This window comes from Camponotus floridanus, unplaced genomic scaffold (assembly GCF_003227725.1).
Source record: "Camponotus floridanus strain SB8 unplaced genomic scaffold, Cflo_v7.5 scaffold18, whole genome shotgun sequence".
Lineage (NCBI taxonomy): Eukaryota > Metazoa > Arthropoda > Insecta > Hymenoptera > Formicidae > Camponotus > Camponotus floridanus.
The window spans coordinates 180,144-202,859 of NW_020229303.1; the positions used below are offsets into that span (position 1 = coordinate 180,144).

The following is a 22,716-nucleotide window of genomic DNA, read 5'->3' on the forward strand; positions in this document are numbered from 1 at the left end:
CACATCTTAAACAATAATTAATCTTATTCTAATTGTTTACTATCACTCAACGATCAGTGCGACGATGTTAACCGACGATTAGTGAAAATCGCATTATTGCGGATTCTACATTTACATTACTAAATTCTAGATTGGATTTTCAAATAACATGAGAACAAGATGTACATACAAATGATCTTTGTTCTTAACGAGGAAATAAAAGGTACAAATAAAATACACGCTCATTGAATTTGAATGAAGGGACAGGATTGTAATTATCATTGTTTTGTCCATCATTCTGGTAAGCAAGCTTTTCCAATTTCATTTCTTCCTTATTGCTTGGTTGATCAAGAGAAATTAATTGCACTTTTTGCTTATAAAAAACAAGAAGTCATTTCTTTAAAAGTACAGCATTTCATTGAAAGAGCGAAAGAAGAAATAAAAAAAAGAGAGAATAAATATTCGTCTAATATATATGAATAGCAATAAACTATTCGTAAATTCTAGTATATTGTTTTTTGAATAGTAAATTCGCAAAATAAAATATTCTTAAATAATAATCGGGAAAATAATCGATTCGGTTAATAAAAACAAGACGAAAAGAAATAAAAATATTTAGATAATTTATAGGAATCATGTTATTCAGCACCGTTTTATTCGACGACAGAGCGTAGAATTTAATCTTGATATTATTTATGGAATAATTCGATTGGCCTTAAATCGCTGAGTCGTATATATTAATGATAATGTAGCAATAATTTATTTTCGCATAATATATTAATGATACTGTAATAATACTGTCGCGACTTGTCATTATATTAAATACTTTTTCGAAGCTCAATAACTTCTATAAAAATCCTCTTGACGTTCAAAAATTCTGCTTACAACGACTACAAATCCTGAGAAAGTCTTTTTGTTTGTGATACTATAGTTTAACAAAAATTAAATTTTCTCAGACTTACATTAAAACAAAAGTTGATCAATCTCTTTATATAATTTTCTTTTATATTATAAATATAATTCCAGCCTCTTAAATATCGTATTACATTACAATTTTGAAAAATTGAAGTTAAACTTGTATAAAAAAGATTGTCTTAACAAAAATTTTAATACTTAATTAATGTTATATTTGTAATATGTGTGATGAGTCAAATAACTTTTATTTTGTGTTCGAAATTAATCAAATATATAATTAATTAAATATAATTAAATATATTGTCGGAATATTCAATACTTAAAATATATTATCATATTAATAATATTTGATAATGAAAAAATTTTAACCTTAACATTTAAATTTAATATTTATAACAAATATCTTGTAAAAGCTTAAAAATTTAAAAATATATTTAATTTTTGGCAGAAATAAAATTTTTTCCAGTATATCCTACAATATTTACGTTTAATTAGCACAAATTATGTTGATATAGTCTTTCTCATATTTTTAATCTCAATTTTCTTAAAATTATAAAGATTTTTTGAGCCAAAATCATCTTGAACATTAAAAAATTAATAAATTTTTCTTTTTATTTTTTCATTTTTTTGTTGAACTGATTATTTTTTATGTTAATTTTACGAAGCAGTGAATCAAATACTTGATGGTGAGTTGAGCTGAATATTTACAAACATTTCTTTAAACAAAAAATTTTAAAAACATATTTTGAACAAAGAAATAGATTTTCCTCTACATTATATATACAATAATTAACTTAGTAAATTACTAGAATTAAAATTATAATTTAAAGTACTCTTTTTTATCATTTCAACTTCAATTTTTTTTATTGTAAAGACGAAAATCGTGAGCATTAAAAAATTATTATATATTTTCAATTAACAATGCCAATAAATTTCAATAAATTATCAAATATAACTACAAATTTAAATTATATAATGATTAAATCCACGTTCGGGACAGAAATTTCTAATAATTTCTCTAATATAATGAAGAATGATGTTTGATTTTTATACTTAATGCAATAATAAAACTATAATTATTATATATTTCTATAGGTTACAATAATATATAATTACAGTATAACAGTTATGTTTTATTTATCAGTTTTAGCATCGATTATGGTCTAAAAAAATTCTACTTAAAACAATTTATGAATTAACATTTAGATATACACATAAAAAATTTTGTCTTAAGCTTTAGTTTATCAAGCAAAAATAATCGAATGATGTCATTCCCGTTTAATCGCGAACGTATAAATAAACAATAATCAACTAGTATTAGATTAGCTAAATATTAAATATCAATTTTAGATCTTTCCATATATATATAATGACTTAATTTTTTCTCACTTCATGAATTTTTAAACTAAAATATAATACATTATATTTAATTTAATAATCTTTTCTAAAGACAAAATATTAATACTTTAATTAAATTGAGATTATTGAATGTGTTTGTGAAAATTGAAATTTAATGGATAACTTTAAAATCATTAGTCTTATATTTACAAATGAGCATTTATATTAATTAAAAATTTATTTTTCTCAACATAATTATGTGTGCACGCATGCATGCACGCACATACATATATACATATATTCATACATGTGTGTATATACATGTATGTATGTATAATATAAATTTGTTTCAATCAAATTAGAAAATTAATTTTAATTGCAACATAATATTATAATTACATTTTTCTTACTGTTACAAAATTCACCAAATTAGAAAACATTCTATAATATTCGTACCTCAATAAATAATCAGTAGTAAATATTCAAATTAGGTCATTTTTTTGAAACAGATTTGACAAAATTTTAGAACAAATTTAATATAAGATTTTAGAACAGATTTAATACAAGATTTGATGTAATACAAGGAAGATTTAATTTCATGGAAAAAAGCATGAGACATCAGAAGAAGACCTTCAAAGGTACATCTTTCAATTCGCAAAGAGTACATTAAGAGATATATGGGACCAACCAGGCTTTCCATCGTTCTCGAACTTCTCAAAGTTACATTCGCTCAGGTATTCTACCAGGGTATCCATCCAGAAACGAAACGCTTCTTCTCGCAAAGTGCTCAGCAATGTTCAGTCGTTCAGTCGGAACCTCCTTCCTTCCTCCGCGGACATGATTTTATTGATCCTCGCGAAACACGACACACTTCTCATTGGCTACGAAAGCTTGCTTAAAAAAACTAACTTTGGCAATAAGATATAATGTATATGTATCTAACACACATATACGAGTTTCATGCAATGTAATGTCGCGCATAATTATCGTCGATATATAAGAAAAAGGATGACTTTTTTTTATCTTCTTCGTGTTTTCATCCATTTAGTATAATGCCGGAAGATTTAGATGGGATTTATTTGTTTCATATTAACTTTTATATATATATATATATATATATATATATATATATATATAATTTATGTATGCATGTATATGATTATGTTGGTATTGGTGCGCGCGTATGTATATGTGGTACATATTAAATGTGTTTGCAGTACTATTGTGTTTAAAGATGCTGTTTTATGCACTAATGTTTACAGGTTTTGTCTCAAAGACTGCTTCCAAACTCACTCGATCTTCGTCGGTCGATGTGCTTCATGTATGTCTCCGAATATATGCTTTTAGTACGATCGTCATATCTGGAAACAGAATTAACATTATTGTATCTGGAATCAAAATTAAAGGTCGAAATTAATTTCTTCCGCAAAGTTACATAAAAATGAAATTTTGTACAATATCCATTTATCCTTTAAACTGATACATACACACACATGTATACATACATATTTATATATATATAGAAGTCCCAAATTTAACAATCGCAGTTTGCTATTATATTCTATGGATAAAAAAAATGTTAAATGAATATTGTTTTGGAAACGCTTTATTAAAAAATTGTAACAAAAATATTATACATAAAAAAATTGCGAATACATGCAGATGCATAACATATTTATCAATATTCGATATTTCTGATCAATATCTAATAATCGTTTATTTTAACTATGTTTTTTATTGTAACTTGATTGTGAAAAACTGAGAATGTAAAAATGTATTAAATATCATATACACAAATATCAATTGTTGAATTGTGTTACCATAAATTGTACTGGGAATAAAAAAATAAAATAGTTCCTAATTTTTAATAATCCTTACTTGTCAGTTTATTCTTGTGTGTTTATTGCAGTTCAGTCGTCATCGTGCATCATTGCGGATGCAACTTGTGCATGAGATACGCAGTGTATGTAATTGAACAGAATAATGAAGTAATTGGCGCAGAGAATGAAAATGGAGATACATGACGCCATACATCTATGCGGATTAAAATAGGTTTAATTTATGAGTTTAATGATATCCTTTCTTGGATTCACAAATGCTTGAGATAAATTCGTGTTCATATTAATCGTTTTGTATATATTCATCGTTTTATTATTTAGTATGTAAATTACTTACTATTAGCAATAAAGCATCGTACAATAATTTAATAGATTCACAAATTATAATAAATGTTATCATAACAAAATAATTCTGAAGCCCTTCATAAACACATCTAACATCTTATGTTGTTTTTATATGATGAATATCATTCAAATTACGAAATCTAATTTTAATAATTCTTTTTCTCTTTCTCTCAATGTGTGTGTATGCCATTAAATTTATATATTATTATAATATTGATTATTTTAATTAGATAAAGGTTAAAATATTTTTATTTAGTCTTAATTAATTGTTTAATGATTTTTGAAAAATTAATACACATATTTTGATTGTATTTATAATCATAATGTAATTATATGTCATAATATTCAGACTTTCTGTGCCGTTTCAAAAAATAATTGCAGAGATATGCACGATTAAGTTATAGATTAAATTTCATTAAATTTCATTAAAGCTTTATAGAGTAAATAAATTTACAGTTTATAATGGAAAATGTACATTTTTGCATAATTTCGCATGCAATATGATAGTAACTATAAAATAATTATAATTTAAAAAATATAATTAAAAAATAGAATTTAAATAAAATCATATTAAATAAAATCAAAATAAATTTAATAATTTTGCTTTATTGATTTTATTCTTTCTTAATAATATTTTTAATCTGTATTTAATGAAATTATGTAAATGTATTTTTTTATTGTATGTTATAAAAAAAAAAAGATATAAAACTAGATATTATAACAGAGACATGATTATGATAGATAGCAAAAATTTTCAAATACAACATGAAGTTCAAAATTTACAATTCATTAACAACTTTACAAATATATACTTAAATATACAACATTATTAGAATTTTTTAGAGAATAGAAAATGATTATAATACATGGTATTATTTATGAAAGAAGTACGTGAATCTATATAAAGTTTACAAATTTAAAAATACTTTTATGTGAATAATTGCAAGACAAAAAAATAGATGCATATGTTAAAACGCATAATGTATGCATGAGGTATAATAATAAATTAAAATTTGAATAAAAAAAATTACAAGTGTTATATAAGAAAAAATTTAAAAATATATGTATAAGTGTACATATAAATAATTTAAGCTTTACATACATATGTAATTGTTGCTCAACATCCGGAGTAATATTGTTATCTATTATAAATGATAGCAACTTGTTAATTGATTTCTGATACATCAAGAAAGAAACATTTTGTATTATCAAGTGACAAATATAGCAACATGATGCAATTAAATTTGAAAAGATAAAGCGATAGAATGAATGCATACCTTCAGGTGTTAGACCAGATCGTACCTGAGGGATGGTCGACGGAAGTCCAGCGCTTCGAGGTCCGACGGTTCGCGTTTACAGAGCGAACAAAAAGCGCACTGTAGCGTGTTTTTAAACGCTTCTCGAAAGTCACGATTAAAGTACGCATAGATCAATGGATTCAATGCCGAGTTTGTATATCCAATCCAGAAGAGGATCGCGATCACGATATCGGGACACGGACAGCTTTGGCCGCATAACGCCGTAGTAACGTACCTGATAATTGTACCAAATTAAAAATTATTTATTTGTACAAATTTTAGTACAAAAATAATTAATTTCAAGTTTATGCTGGATTTCTGTAGGTATGTATATACATATATAAAAAAAATTCTATTGGATATGTTTAATAACTTTTTGAAAAATATTTTTTTAACCGTCTTTGTTTTATCAATGTAAATTTTCCACAGAATAATAAATTCATTAATAATTCGTTAATGATGATACAATAGGAACAATGGGAAGGAAGAAAAGATTAATTTAACATATCAAAATTCATATACCAACGCACACTTGGACCCACGTACCAGAGGAAAAATGGCAGCCAACAGAGGATGAAAGTACCCATAATAATACCTAATGTTCTTGCCGCTTTATGCTCCCTTTTCATTTTCATCATGTGTTTATCTTTCGTGGGAGTGTGCAAATGTTCAGTATTAATCTCATTCAATGTTAGCGTTTTCGATGATCCGCCACTATTCAGTTCTCCGTTTAAATTATTAAGATCTTTACTCGGTCTATGACTAAGTAACATAGCATTGCCCATTCTGCTGTGCATCTGCTTTTCTTGTTTATTAGCCTCTTTGAATATTGCAAAGTAAGTGAAAATCATAATGGTGCATGGTATCCAAAAGGATATACTCGATGAAAGTATGGCGTATATTCTGTTGACTTTGAATTCGCATAGTTCTGGGTGCTTGTGCCTATGCACACTGTTCTCTTCCGTAGTGTACCAACCGTAAAAGATTGGCACAAAGGAAATAATAGCTGGCGCTAGCCAGCAAGCGAGCAGCATAAATGCTACCACTCTTTTTGTCATGTTAATAGGATACTTAAGCGGCTTCACGATTGCATAATATCGATCCACTGAGATACACATTAGATGAAGTATCGAACTAGTGCTGAAATATACATCCAGAGAATTCCAGACATCGCACATGAAATAGCCGAAGAGCCACTTGCCAGTTATCTGAACGCTAGCATTGAAGGTCATTGCAAACATCGCCACAAGCATGTCCGCTAATGCTAGCGAGACCACGAAGTAGTTCGTTATGATTCGTAGTTTTCTGTGTCGTATCACGGACACCATCACAAGAAGATTACCGAACAAAGCCGTAGTGATGATTGAACCAAGGATGCAGACTTTCACGACGGCTGATGGCACATCCGGCCAATTGATCTCCGCAACGTTGACTTCAGTGTTATTGACGTAAGGATCCTCCTCAGTCGAAGTGACATCCAGCATCGACGTCATATCGAATGAAGAGATTTCCGTTGGATCGAATGTCGTTTTTGTGGTCATCCTCGCTCAATGACGGTCCCTGCCGTCACCGAGCGTCGACCACACTTTGGTTTATCCTCTCGGTCAAACGGAAGAGTTCCGAGAAGATGACTTTAGGTGACGGAAGTCCCAACCAATCGACGTGCAAGGCAGACATTCATTGTTGATTCGAGAAAAAGAATGTTCCTTTCTTACAAATTTATTTTTCTTAGCCTTGTTTGTCAACATAATTGCCGTGAGATTCACGACTCATAAGAGACGCCTCGTAAAAAAGTTTTAGCTCATTTCTAGCATCTTATTTTGCTGTCACGCATGCACTCTTCTGGATCTGTAAATGAGAAAAAAGGATATTTTTAAAAGAAAATCAAAGAATTCTTTTTAATCTACAAAAAGTATTGTGATACAAGCGAGTAGATGATTATAAAATTCATAAATGTAATTTCAAAAAATCATTTTTATTAAAAAGTGCTCACAAGATATTTAATTTAAATGCGACAAAGAATCGGCATATAATTATAGTAGCGATAAAACCATTTTGTTTTACAAAATATTCGAAAAATATTTCATTATCTTTAATGCCGCGGTAGGATTATTAGAAGTTTTCTTTTAATATTTTACATTAACATTATTGAATTGTGTCAACTCAAACATCTTAAAATCTTTATTAATTAAAATTCATCAAATTTTTATGAATTTAAATTTCTATTTATATAATAAAGATAAAACAGAAATTATATATTATATATTATATAATACATATTATACATTATAGTATATATTTAATGAGTTTATGCATTTCTAAATTATGTTTTATCATCAGATTTAAGTTTGCAAATAGCAATTAAATTTTAAGGTGGAAGATGTAAATTTGAAACACAATTCGGGTAATGCACAAAAATAGTTTATAGAAATAAAATAATACCTGACAATAAGTCAAATATTTTGTATATTAATTGATATAAATTATTTTGGGAAACGTAAAAATTGAAATTTAAAAGTTGCAAAAAATATGTCTAAAAATCAAATCTCATTTGTTCTTAAAAAGATATTATTTTAAAAAGATATTATAAAAATTTATCTCAGAAAGACTAACTGTAAATACAGTGTACTACAAACAAGTTACGAAACGTTGAATCATCTAACAAAAGAATTGGAAACGAAATGTGACGACCCAAGAGTAAATCTTCTTGCATGACACATTTACTCACAATGCCGCAATAATCCATAACAATGTTGAATAATCTTTAACAAAAAATTACAGCTTTAAAATTACCTATTTTATTCGTCTAAATTGATGCTAACAAATTATTTTCATTCTCATTATTTGTAAAAGAACATCATTTTAATTATTTTCTAACATTTAAATAAGTGTAATAAAAATTGAAAGTGATTGTACAGAAAAGCATTTTATTGAAGATACATAAATTACAGGATTAGTCTAATAAATATATAACTAAATGAAATTATATCATGTAATTAGAAATATAAATAAACGATTTTCTTCGGATTTCTCTTACGATTTTTTTCAAATTTTTATACTTCTAAATTTTCTCAGATACGCATATACAAAAAATCAATTTTTATAAATATTATTAATAAATAAAATAAAATTTTTTAAGTACATTTACACGGATTAATTAAAAATTTACATGTTTATTAAAAATATTAAAAATATTATTAAAAATATTATGTTGTTGAAATTATTAAAAATTTATATATGTAAAATCATTAAAATTTTAAAAATTATTATCAAATTTTTTATTGTTGTCATTTTTCTTTTTCTCTTTCTTATGATATGTTTTCTATTTTTACAATTACAACAAATTATTGATGTCGTACAACTAATAAATGAATTTAGATGATTTAAGATGCAATACACAGACAAATTTATATAATTAAATGATCCTTTGGCATATAACCACTTCGATTGTTGCAATTCCTTCGAGATTTGCATATCAGTTGGTACGGCAGTTTTCCATTCGTTTCTATTCAAAATGAGGACACGTCGGAAGAGAACTGGCAATCTTCAATGGAATGTCCTCTTTTTTCCCCACCTTTTGCTCACCATTTCTCTTTGTCACTGTTTCTCCCTTCTCCGTGTCTTTCTGTCTCTTCCTCTGTATAATAGTCATGTAGCGACAGTGCTGTGTCAAGTGTACTCTTGTCAAGACCGTGTAATTTATAATCCACTATTTTTGCGGTACATTTAAGTCAATTATTCTGACGGTAGTATCGGTCAGTCCTAAAGAAAACAATAGAAGAAAAACTGTCATTATCAAAAAGATCATATTTTTATTCTTTAATAAGCGCGTGCCGATCTTATAAATTACATCACGTAAAATCACATGAGAAAAAGATACGATATACATTCTTGATAAAATTTTGTTTTATTAAAAAAATAGCTAATTTATAAACGCAAGAGGTTTGATTAAATGTGAATATTTGATTAAATTTATGACAGAAATTTCATGCTATCTTCATCTTGATCGCGAACAGTTTTCCTTCCGCAAAGGAGAAGAAAGAAAAAAAGAAAAAAAGTGAAAGAGAGAAAGGGACAGAAAAATATATATATTATATATTTTTAATCTAATTATATGTATATTTTTAATATTCTAATTATATATATTTCTTTCTCTCTCTCTTTCTCTTTTAAAAATATATATAATTATATACTTCTCTATGCGTTTTAAAAAATACGTTTAATTATTTTAATGTATAATTTTATGAGATAGTAAATAAAAAATTTGATTTACTTAATTAAATAATTATTGCAATTAAACTTACATTATTTAATATCTATCATAGTAAATGTTACAAGAAATAGTATAAAGGGGAACATGTTTTTCCATATGAAACTAAATAATTTAACGTGATTGAGAATATAATCTTACGGTCAATGAATCCTATTTCAAGTATAAAGTATGATCAAAAATATGGTGATTGCCATAGCGCGTTATATATAGTGAAAAGAAGGGAACTTTTGTAATGAAATTTAATTGTAAAACTGCCCCTATATATAACAAGTTTCAACTTTAATATACTTTAATATACAATAAGTTTCAGTTGTTTAGTTCGATCAGCCAATATTAAGTTATGGTTATATAAAAGTTTTTAAGTTGTTGTAAATTACGAACAATGCATTAACATAGATAAAAAAATTATATTTCTATATATATATATATATATATATATATATATATATATATTCCAGATTTATATGCCATTTTGAAAAAAGATTGAAAATAAAAATGTATAAAAATATATAATATCTAGAAAAGATCAGAAATAAAAGAAGGGACATGTATTTTCAGCGATTAAAGTATTACTTTTTGATTTTATATCAATTTTTAAATCTTATAATAACCTTCTACTTCTGAAGTTTATACCAATATGCTATGATGTATATGTGGTATATTTCTCTTTCTTCTATATATATATTTTATTAAATATTTTGTAAATATTATATATGTATAATATAAAAAATTAATTAATATTTTGATTATTAATGTTACTAGTTCAATAACTTTGATTTTGACATATAAATATTTTATTAAAATCATGACTCTAGATAATTTTAGAAAGAATTTTAGGTTTTTACATTATTTATTAGAAAATTATTAACGAAAGTTTGTGTAAAGCGAGGAAAACTGTAATAAAAAAGTCAATATTGGACACAGTTTATTTGAATATTATTACTCGAACTTTCTACATATACTTAGACAAACACAGTCTTTATATAAAATATTTAAAAATATCAAAAATTGAAAGGTGAATGTACGAACGAAACATGGATTCTACATGAGCCTGCAATTTCTTTTCGCAAAGTAAATTCTATCTTACATGAAAAAATAAATGTATAAAAGGAGAAGAAGCAACATTCTCTTTCCTAATTTTAGATTAGATCCAATGTAGAGCACAGAATCCCTCTCCCGTTTATTTATTTTGCATTTCAATTATAATTCATGTTCATGAATCATATAACGTTATTCCTGAAAAATAAATCGAAAAGTTCTGAACCATTTTTTTTCTGCGATGCTCCACAAAAGAGGGATTATTAAAGGGCACTCATACAAGCAATGCTGTTTTTAGGGCATATATTCATAAAAGTCGCATATTGAATATGTGACTATACGTGCAATGATTTCGTTTCAATCCGCACATGCACGTGTATGTATATGTATATGTACGAGTATACTTTTTTATTTATTATAAAATATTTAACAAATGTTTTAAAATATTATATAAAATAATATTAAAAATTTTTTATATAATTTTCTCATACGTATTATATTTAAAAATTATTTCAATGATATTTAAATAATTATAAATAATATTTAAATGTTGTTTATTATTTTAGGTATTAGCAAAATATAATAATTAATAAGAATTTAAATTTACAGAGATTAGATGTATGAAACATACAAAGACGTCCTTCTATTATATTTGTATTTTATTTAAATTCACTTTTATGTACACATAAAAATCGTACACGTCAGTTCATGAATTATATTTTAAGTCCGGTGCATAGTGACTTTGTATAGAAACAGATAGTGCCATATGAAAAATATGCAATGTTCTCCCAAAGCAACATTATTTATGCTCACATAAATTTTTTTGGTTATATTCGTTCTCAGTTGCACAGAGCATACATGCATCGCGATCCACAGTAGTTGAAATATGTCTGCCTTTTGCACACGCTGCGCCATGATGCATTTAGAATGCTTTTCCCATTCCACGGGATGCCCTTTCTTAACGCGATGACCTCGTGATAATGTAACTTCATCAAAGTGAAAGAAAATAAAAACGAGAACGTTTTTCATTTAATGAAAAATTGATTCGAAAATAAAATATTCTGCACAACTACTTGCAATCGAATAATATAAATATTCAAGTAGTCTATCGAATATTAAATACTGCGACAAAATTAAATGAAATATGGAAATATAATTTACATGTTTCATTTTTTCTAAAATTTGTGGTAAAGTTAAAGAAGTTTTTATATGGATTTGAATAAATTAGTTGCTTATTTTTAAATTAAATTAGATATACTAAACATATTATACATTATATACGTCATCCATTTTTATCTAAATAATAGAATAGAAAATAATAAATAATAAATATATATAAAGAGCAATAAAAAGAGCTATTAAATCTATATATTATTATTAATTTTTTAATAATAATATATAGATTTTATAATAATATATAGATAATGATATATATATATATATATATATATATATATATATGTACATGTATAGTCACTGTATCATTTTGCTAATTTTATCTACATGCTTTATTATTTATTTAAAATAATAAATCAATATTTATATATAAATAAACATGTAGACGGGAAAAGGGCCCCTTTCCTTATGCACCTTCTTTCATCTCAAAAATATTCTAACTTAATCCAAAGCTAATTTTAATTTAAAATAAGAAATGTATATAGGTTTGGATTAAGTTTGAATTTTGTCAAGGATGTAGAGAGCCCCGCTCTCTTAAATGCTGTATGATATATTTTGGAAGTTATTAGGAATCATAATCTTGAAAACATATCTTAATCTTAAAGTAATTGTAATATAAATTTTTTTAAAAATTTTATTTCTACAATATATTTCAAAGTTGCATATCTTAAAAATTAATAGAGTAACTACACCACGTAATTCAAAGTATATATTACTAAGAATTGTATCTTTTATAATGTAATATGTTAAAAAAATAATTTGTGAGCTGTAAGTTAATGTCAACATTTTATAAAAAATATTTAAGAATAATTAATTAATTATAATAAAATATTTTAAGTTTTCTTTCTGTTTTAAGAAATTAAACTGTTGAATTATTTATAATATTGTATATGTATGTAATCCTTGATAAAAAAATGATATACATTGTCATTAAAGATTTTTTAAAGTCAAAGATTTTATAAAAACGACTGATTTATGTTTTCCATCATTTTATTATTTATAAAGAAAGAATTACAAAGAATGCGTGATAGTATGGTGAGCATAATCGTGTTAATAGGGATTAAGGAGAATTAAGAAAAATTGTTAATGCATTCATATGTTTCATATAATCAGGAGATTATAATCAATCAAAAATCACAGAATAATTCCTCAGTGATAAAAATTTTAACCTAATTGCAATAATATGTTTTTTAGGATGAAATCTCACTGATTGCGCGAAATTAAGGTTCTAAAAAAGGATTGTGATCGAATGAGAAAAATCATAACTAGCTTTGTGTTTACACAAAGTATGAAAATAATACGAAAAATAAACATAATTATAAAAATTTTTTATGAAAGGAAGATATAGGTTTAATATAGAGTAATATATCGTAATATATCGTAATAATAAATAGAACATATAGATGAAAATTGATAAGTAATATGCATAAGATCGAATCGTAAGTTTTTAAAAAATGTTTTTAAAAAATGTTATATTTCTTTCTCTCTCTCTCTCTCTCTTTCTCTCGTATATACACACATCTAAGTTTCTCTATTCCTGCTTTCATGCGCAAATTTTATTTTCTCTAATATAGAAGTAGAGAAAGTAACAATGCAAGGTTCTGTAAATAAGATAAAAGATAATATTGGAATTTTCACTTTATTCACGGGATAAAGAAATCGTGGTGTTTTACACAATTATATATTATTCTTATCTTTCACTCTTATTAATTCTCTCATATTATCTTTCTCTCGTTCGTTATATCTTTTTTAATTATGTAATGGCGAATGCCTTATTTAAGAATGTATGGAAAAATCGTCAACAAACATTGCATTTGCTGTTTGGGGATATATAAATATACATATACAAATTATATACTCGATATCATTTTATTATTTACAAACATAACATAATATGTCTCTTTTTTAATATTTTCAGGAAAATTTTGCATATTTAGAATGTATAAATCTACGAAAAAAATTGTGCGTGGAAAACATATTGCACATCTATGCAGAGGATCGCATCACGTAACAATGCCGAGTATGTAAATCGCACGCAATTGTCTGCTGAATATAAGTAGAATTCTCAACGCTAAGGTTGGCCAAGGACAGACTTTGTGGAATTCGAAAGATCAATGATAAGTCGGTCTCGTGCCTTACCGTTCCACTCGTAATGAAAATTTCTCGCATTTCCGAGGGCAGTGTGTATCGTAGTTGCGCAAATCATCAAATGTGTCACGAAATTAATAAATTGGATAATTGTCGGCGTCTCGTCAGAACATTACAAAATTAGAAACGTTCACGCATCTATCGGCAAGAATTCCTCGAGTTTATTTTTAATAAAACCCAAATATAAACTTTAATAAATTGCGAGCGTAAATTGTTTAAAGTTTGAAGTAGAAATATTTTGTGTTTTAAACTTTCGAGCAGTATCTATAATTCGAACAAAACTAACATAATGATAATTAAATTTTGATGAATAATGCTCGAATATTCGGCTATTGAATTCCAATAAAATTTTGAACAATTTATATATTTTTCAAGTTTCTAAAAATTTGGAAAATATTTTTCCAAACAGTCTTAAGATTCTTAAATAAAAGACTAAAAGAAAACCATCAGTATTTTCCAATCTTATTAAAGTTATTTTATAACATAGGGCTTTATTATAATGGCAGTTTTCCAGTAATTAAAATGCTTCAGATTCTTTTATTACTGACTCTATGTGAATAACAATGACATGTTAATATATTTAAGATCTTCAATTTATAAAGAGAGAAATGCACATATCATCTGTGTAGACAATGTTGTCAAAATTTTATTTTTGTTAGAAGTTGTTTGTTGTGTTGTATTATCTGATAAATTTTGTCACTTTCTTTCTTATTTATTTTTTAAACAAGCGTCTATTTACCAACAAGCTCGCAAACTTCTCAATTTGTCAGCACAAGAAGATACGCATAATCTTTTAAAATTTAATATTCGCGATATTTTTTCCCCTATGTTTCTCTTTTTCTTCTCCTCTCATATTGCTTGTGCCAAAAGCTTCCAATAAAATATGAATAGCACACACATAAGTCATCCGACAATATAAATATCATCGTTTTAGCTTGAAATATTTTCATCTGCTAATTTTTCAAACAGTTCGTTGTTTCAACAGAAAAACATCACATTGATTTATAATGCAATTTTATTAACATACACAGCAAAACAGCACTATATATATGTATATATATATAAAACATTTCTGTGGAGTTATTTATTCTTTATCCGTTATTGAATATATCGACATTTTCAATAAGTTGAACTTTAAAAGCTAAATTTTAATTTTATCGAACAATATTTCCCAACTTTTTTTCTTAAATTGAACTTATATTATACAACTGTATCCAAAAATATTTTATTATTTAATATTATTAAACTTTTTGAAGAACGTTTTTTATGGGCAGAATAATTAAAAGTGTTTATATTGAAAAATAAATAATAAATTGTTGTTTGGTCACGTATCTATTATTTTTTATTTGTTCTCAAATAACAATTGAATAATTTCAATAATTCTCTAATTGCCATTCTATATATATATGTATGTATATTAAGATGATATTATTTTTGCAAAACTAAAGAAAGCCCGCAAGTTCATACGTTTAAAAAAAAAATAATAGAAAAGTATTGTTTGAACGTTAATGGTGTCCCGTAAAAGGGATATCGCAAAGGATAACATTATAAATATAACATTATAAATATGCACCAATTAGGAATAAACAATTTTTTATATTATAAAATTTAATTAATTAATTTCCATGTTTCAATATATATTACAAATATTATCTTCAATAAAGCCCAAGAGACATGGTGAAAGCATTCTATTAATACATATCCCGATTAGAAATAACCATTCACAGCAATCAATGCTCTTTTCACTAGACCAGGCGTGATTGACCAATTAGAAGATTCTGCGTTCAATCGGGACGTGGGCCGATATAAATATTCAATACGGTAATATCAAAAATTTAGTATTAAAATTTAGTTATAAAATACATCATTTATTTCAAGAAAATTTTGAAAATTTTAATAATTTTTATTGAAAAGTTTTCCTATATTAATAAGCTATATTTCGATAATATATACATATATGTTACGTGAATAAAATTTCGAATATATTATATAACATATAAACGGACATATATTTCTTACATATGTTTTTCGTTTAAAACAACTTTTCGATTATTCAAACAAATTTAATGTATTTCTCAAATTAATGTATTTCTTCTCAATTTTCCTGTTTAAACATAATATTGCTATAAATATTACTTATTTATACATATATGTATAAGGTATTTATTATATGTTATATAATACATTACACGTCATGCATGCACGCTATTAGAAATATTTAATTTGTTCAACTTATAGCGTATGAAGACATAAAGTAAGAAAAGCTATCACGTATTATATTCCAAATCCATATAATACAATGTTTAAAACTCATTTTTCAAAAATGTGATTTTGCAAAGCATTATTGTTCCACATGAATGGTTTGACATTTAGTTCTCTCCTTCTAATTCTTTTCCTAAATTTCAAATTTGCAAAAATAATAACAAGAGAGAAACATAGTGGTATATGAACAATATAATATTAAAAAAAAATACATATCTCTCCAGTTATAAAATATATAAAATGTTATAAAATTTCTTTCTAAAATAATTTTTATATATCGCACGATAGAGTTCATCGATATTTAATTAAAACCAAGTTATTTATCTAAATATAGAATAAATTGAACAAAATAATCAAAATTATATTAATAATTTTCAAGAAAAAGATATGTGAAAATTAAAAGAGACTATTTCTCAAAAATTGTGATATCATTCTCATTTGTTAAACATTTTCTAAGGCATTTAAAAATATTTAAAGATCATTTAAGAATCATTTTAAATAACTCAAAACGTTCAAAAAGCTAATATTTAAAAAAAATATTTAAAAATATTTTACGTTTTAATTATTGTTTGTGTCGATCTTCTACAAAATCACTTATAAATTAATAGACAAATATTAGAGTACTTGGATAGACGAATTAATTTCAGATTTAATTTTAAGAGAGAGTTAGCTCTTTTAATAAACTATCTTAATTTGTCTACTTTAAACATTCTATTTTTTAATTTATTTTTATTTTTTGGTCTTCTTATATTTTTAAACATCTATTTTTAATAATAATTGTTAAAAAAATAATTTGGACAAAAATTATTTATATATTTTAATAATGTATTTTCTTAAAATGTTCATATTTCAATAATATTATTCCTATAATTCTAAAGAACGTTGTTATATGTATTAATATCTATATATTATTTATTCAATGTTGAATCCTTTATATCATCTTTCTACATTAAATCTTACTTATTGTTAATACATAAATTTATATTTATTAACGATTATATGTATATAATTTTTTATTAATAATGATTTAATAATGATTAAAATTTTGAAGATTCTGTAGGTTATTTATCATTTATTTTTATATTCAAAATCGTTCAAATGTCTTAGGTAAAATCTTAAGATTCTATCCAGCTAGTATTAAATACAAATGATTAATTTAATTGATACAATTTATGTTTCGTTAAATATTTTTTATAGCTGTATTTTTATAAATTTATTTTTATTTGATCTTAATAGTATTATATGTTATTTTACAGATTTTTATATAATATTGACACATTATATGATTACATTCTTTTAATATTCTTATACACTCTTTTAACACCCTTATAACATATTTATCGATAAGAATGAAAGCACATTCGATAATCTCTAGTGTCTCTTTTGCATATAAAAACCGGTTACAAGAAAAACCTCTTTGAAATCTCCGAAGTCTCTTTTACTTCACGATGTACCTAGTATCAAAAAAAATTTATTACATTTTGGCTAAAGAAAAATATTTGTTACATATATTCACGAGTAACGAAAAACGAGCGATTTAATCTTCAGTCATGATAAGATTTAAGAGTTTTTATGTATATATATTTTCTTTTATCACCAATGGACAATTAATGCTTTAAGTTAACAAAAGAAAAAAAATCATCTAAAACACGTAATGACAAATTTAAGAATAGTTCAGTACTTTAAATGAAAAGTTAAAAAATGTGTATAATTCTGTATAAGTTTTGAATGAAAAGCGAGTTTCATTTTATATCACCTGACATTTATATTCAAAAGTTAAAGACGTACAATTCTGCGTAGTTTCGATTATCCACACAAAACGAAATTCTCTACATCGTTACTTTGGATGTAGAACAAGATTGAAAAATCTAAAATGCTATATACGTTTTCGATTTTCCACACAATACCTTTTTAAAACAATGTCTATTGCCTAGAAAAGGTACAAAAGATAAAAGGAAAATATGATAGGGGGATATGATATGTCTCGTTTTGCTTGAATAATTAAAAATTTATAAAGAACTGAGCATTTTTAGATCCTTTTTCGCATCCAAACAACAAGGAAGTGTACAGGTAATTTCGCTTTGTGTAAAAAATTGAAAATATATGCAAAGCTGTATATTTTAAAATTTTCAAGCGTCCAAAACACGAGATAAAATGTAAGATAAATTTTTATTTTTTGATACTTATAATTTTAAAATTAGATATGTGTGTGTGTGTGTGTGTGTGTGTGTGTGTGTATGTGTGTGTGTGTGTGTGTATGTAAACGATATTTAATGTTTAATGAGACATTCAATAATATTTCCTGTATATTTGTACTTTATAAATTGAATGATAAAATCATTTGTAATAAAATTGATAAAATTGATAAAATAAAAACAGAAAACACAGAAAATAATCTCAGATAAAGAAAAAGTTGAAACTGAAAAAAGAAAAAAAGAAATAAAATATGAAGAAAGACAAAATTCAGTATATCGATGAAAACAAAAACAAGAGTGCAGTTTGTCTTTATTGTTATGACCTACATTTTATATTATATTAAAGTCGAATGGTTTACAGCAAATACAAAAAATGAGCGCACAACTGCAATTGAATTGAAAATGATAACGATGAATGTTATAAATTATATCACAAATAAAAAATTACATATAAATTAAAAAATATATTTATTTATTATTATGTTTAATAAATATACTTATATACTTATTCATATTATGTATGTATATTGCATTATTATATTTTTATTATTTTTTAAATAAAGCATTATGTAGCTTCTCTATAGATAGAACATTTCATTTATGGAAGAGAACAAGATAAATCTTTGAATTTTTTAATTTTTTAAATTAATTTATGTGTTTTTTAATTTTTCTATATTTTTCGTTATGTGTTATTGCTAAAGAGTAATCAAATAACTTATTTTATTGACTTATAATCTTATATATTTTTACCTTATAATTTATAGTTCAATATTAAATATTTTATTTTGCCCCCATCTTTCTTAATATAAAAGCGTGCATGCATCTACTTTCCCTGAATAATCAATTATTCAATGTAAAATCAGAACTTTGTCTTAGTTATTATTCTCATAATATGCTTCGTAAAATTAATTAGTCTTTATAAGCGTATTTGCATAATAGTTAATTTAAGATCTCATATTCCCGAGTAACTTACGCTTATGTCTTTTCTACAAAATATATTATAATCAACATTGTAATATGTATTTCACAATATGTATTTCATAATTATTTAGCGCAGCTCTTTAAAATACTTACTTTTTTAAAAATATTTATTTCAATATGTAAATAGATAATTTTATATTAATCACAATTCACAATAACTAAACGTATTATACATATTAATATCACGAAAAATGTATTAACATTAAGTTATATTTGGTTTTACAGCTCTTCTTTCTTAGGTATTATCACTTTTACGCGACTCTCTTGCACTATCATCTTCGACCAACCTTCAAGTGCATTCGTTTCAAGTTCGCGATAATAACTAACAACCGCGAATTATCGTTGGCGCACACCATATTTATATGATCTTTATCAGTTTTTACTGACATTTTAATCTGTAGCAGTTGTTGTTCTGGCATGAAAGTCAAATCAGATGATTGAATTGTGCCAGACGAGATATTGTCGATTTAACAGAATAAAATTTATTGAAAAAATTTTGAAATTTAAACTTTTGTTATCATTTGTATTATTTCTGTCAAGTACACTTTACTTTGTGCGCGATAATATTAACAGACAGGTGCTTTTTATGGGTAGTATAATAGCAATAAAAAGTCATCCAGATCGTGAGTGCATCTTAAAAATTTAAATTCCTATTACATTGAACAGTATAAACATTTTTAAACATGAAAAATATTAGTTTAATATAATTGCAGACCTATTTTATAAAGATAAAAAAGAGGAAATGAGAGACATGAAAAACAATGATAATTTAGATATTTCAGATATACTTTTACTTAAGCTCATAAGTGTATTAAAATTTAAACAAATAATTGATATATAAAAAAATTAAAAATACTCACATTTTAATAAATTATAATCTTTTTTTTCTTGATATTTATTCTTCTATTATTTCTATTCTTCTATTATTATACAAATGTAAATAATCAAAGTCTCAATCCGAAAATGTAGCTTTATATATGTATGTTTATTCTGATGCATAACTTCAAATATTTATTCAAAATACGCAGATTGTTTACTAGATTGTTAATATCGTAAAATAAATCAGAGAAAAACAGACTAAGAATAAAATCCTTCTTTAGAAGAAAATGCTATAAACATAATACTATAAGCAGAGATAGCAAAAAAGTGCAGCAAGAAATATCAAAATAAGTTAGTTTATTTTAGAATACAACACAAACTGAAAGCGAGATAAATTGGATTGTTTTAAAATACAACATACACAGCAACGGAGAGATAAACCACAAAAAGCCAGACATAGTCGAAATGAACAAGAAGATTTTGCTTAAGATCATATTCCATTCCGTAACATATGAATGTCAACATTCAGTATATTTTTATAAGTAACGTTGTCATAAACAAGTGTTTACTTTTGGACAAGCAGCCTCATTCGCGAGCTTAGTTCTTATATTTGATACATGTTTATTTCAAAAACGTCCTTTAAAATTCTTATGCATTCATGCTATGTGTGATCATTCGCGCGCACAAAAAAAAATCTAAAAAGCAAGAAAAATTCAACTACTTCCCACGATACTAGTCAACTATTCACATGTACTCGAGTTATGTAAACGCGCTTAAATTAAACGATTCAAATCATGCTGCCAGGATGTTCTTTGTTAGCTGTAAATGCCAACTCACTAAGCCTTCACATTCTGCACATTTGAAATAGAATATTGTGATAACGTGCAACAAACGATCACATCAAGATGCATTAAATTATGTCAAAAGAAAGCAATACTCTTCTTCAATAGTTACTTATTTTATTGATTTATATTCAAAAACAATATATTTTTTAAACCGCTTGAAATCAAAAGCAATAATATGTCACCAATCTCATACATATAAGACATTTTATCTAATTTAACTGCCTAATTTAATCATTTAATCATTTAATTTTATCTAATTTAACAATTAAATATCTTTACACATTTTATTTATTTTCTCACATTATATCAAAAATAGAAAATCACAGAAATATCTCTGCTATTTTTGATATAATGTGAAAAAGTGAATATACAAAATATGATATATACAAAAGATTTATGTATATATATATATATATATATATATATATATATATACAAGACTTAATTAAAAGATCTGCACAAACTTCGAAAATAAATCCCACATCTTCTACCAAAAAACTTTATTATTATTAATTGCATTTTTTCTCTCTTCCATGTTTTAAACTTTTAATATACTTCTATTTATTAGAATTAAATAAATACATTAATTTATTTCGTAGAAAATGCTTAAATATACATTTATATGCGCGTTTACGTACATATATAGCATTACATTTAAAAATATTCTGTTCTTAATATATGATTATTGATTAAATTGACTTTGAAATATATATCTCTCTCATCAGAAATTCAACATTTGGAAGACTGATAAAATTTAAGTTTTAAACAGATAAATACGTAGTTATGATTAAAATAAAAAAATCAAAAGTAAAAAAATAACAATTAACCATTACTTGAATGCGACGCCTCAATATATAGCTTACATGTATCAATCTGAATTGATTGTTATAGTCTAAAATATTGATATTATTGATATTATTAAATATATACATATTTATACGATTATTATATCAACCTCATAATTGTTTTTAATTAGTCGACATCTTAAATATTTATATAATCAGATCCCTAAGTTCTAAGATAATATCAGTGTGCTGCGTTTCTATCGATCAATACATATAAGAGCACATGCCCTTGAACTGGAACTTATTTTGTCCAGGTTAAAACCGAACTTTCGTACGAAAGCTAAAAGAAGCAATAGCCTTATAATTCCCTATAATTGTAAGTCCACCTGATTCCTCATAAGCATCCAATCACGTCCACACAATTATTAAAATTTATTTAAGGCAGATTTTTTAATTTAAAGTATGAAATAGTAATTGTACA

The 22,716-nt window shown here is 25.1% G+C and overlaps 1 protein-coding gene across 9 annotated transcripts in view; it reads right to left on the reverse strand.

The window, feature by feature from the left end:
• Positions 1-3,375: 3,375 nt before the first annotated feature.
• The window catches only part of LOC105255494 (octopamine receptor beta-2R), a 50,499-nt gene continuing 31,158 nt past the window's right edge, over positions 3,376-22,716 (reverse strand). For 4 of the 9 annotated variants that reach the window (XM_011264803.3, XM_011264802.3, XM_011264801.3 and 1 more), the window contains 3 exons: positions 6,260-7,561; positions 5,718-5,948; positions 3,376-3,593 (listed from right to left, as the gene is read on the reverse strand). In XM_011264803.3, coding sequence (XP_011263105.1) covers positions 3,503-3,593; positions 5,718-5,948; positions 6,260-7,254 — 1,317 coding nt within the window. In that variant the 5' untranslated portion in view covers positions 7,255-7,561 and the 3' untranslated portion in view covers positions 3,376-3,502. Of the gene's footprint in view, positions 3,594-5,517; positions 5,558-5,692; positions 5,949-6,243; positions 7,562-22,716 lie in introns of all 9 variants that reach the window. The other 5 variants (XR_003122604.1, XM_020028864.2, XR_003122603.1 and 2 more) reach the window with 5 other exon arrangements.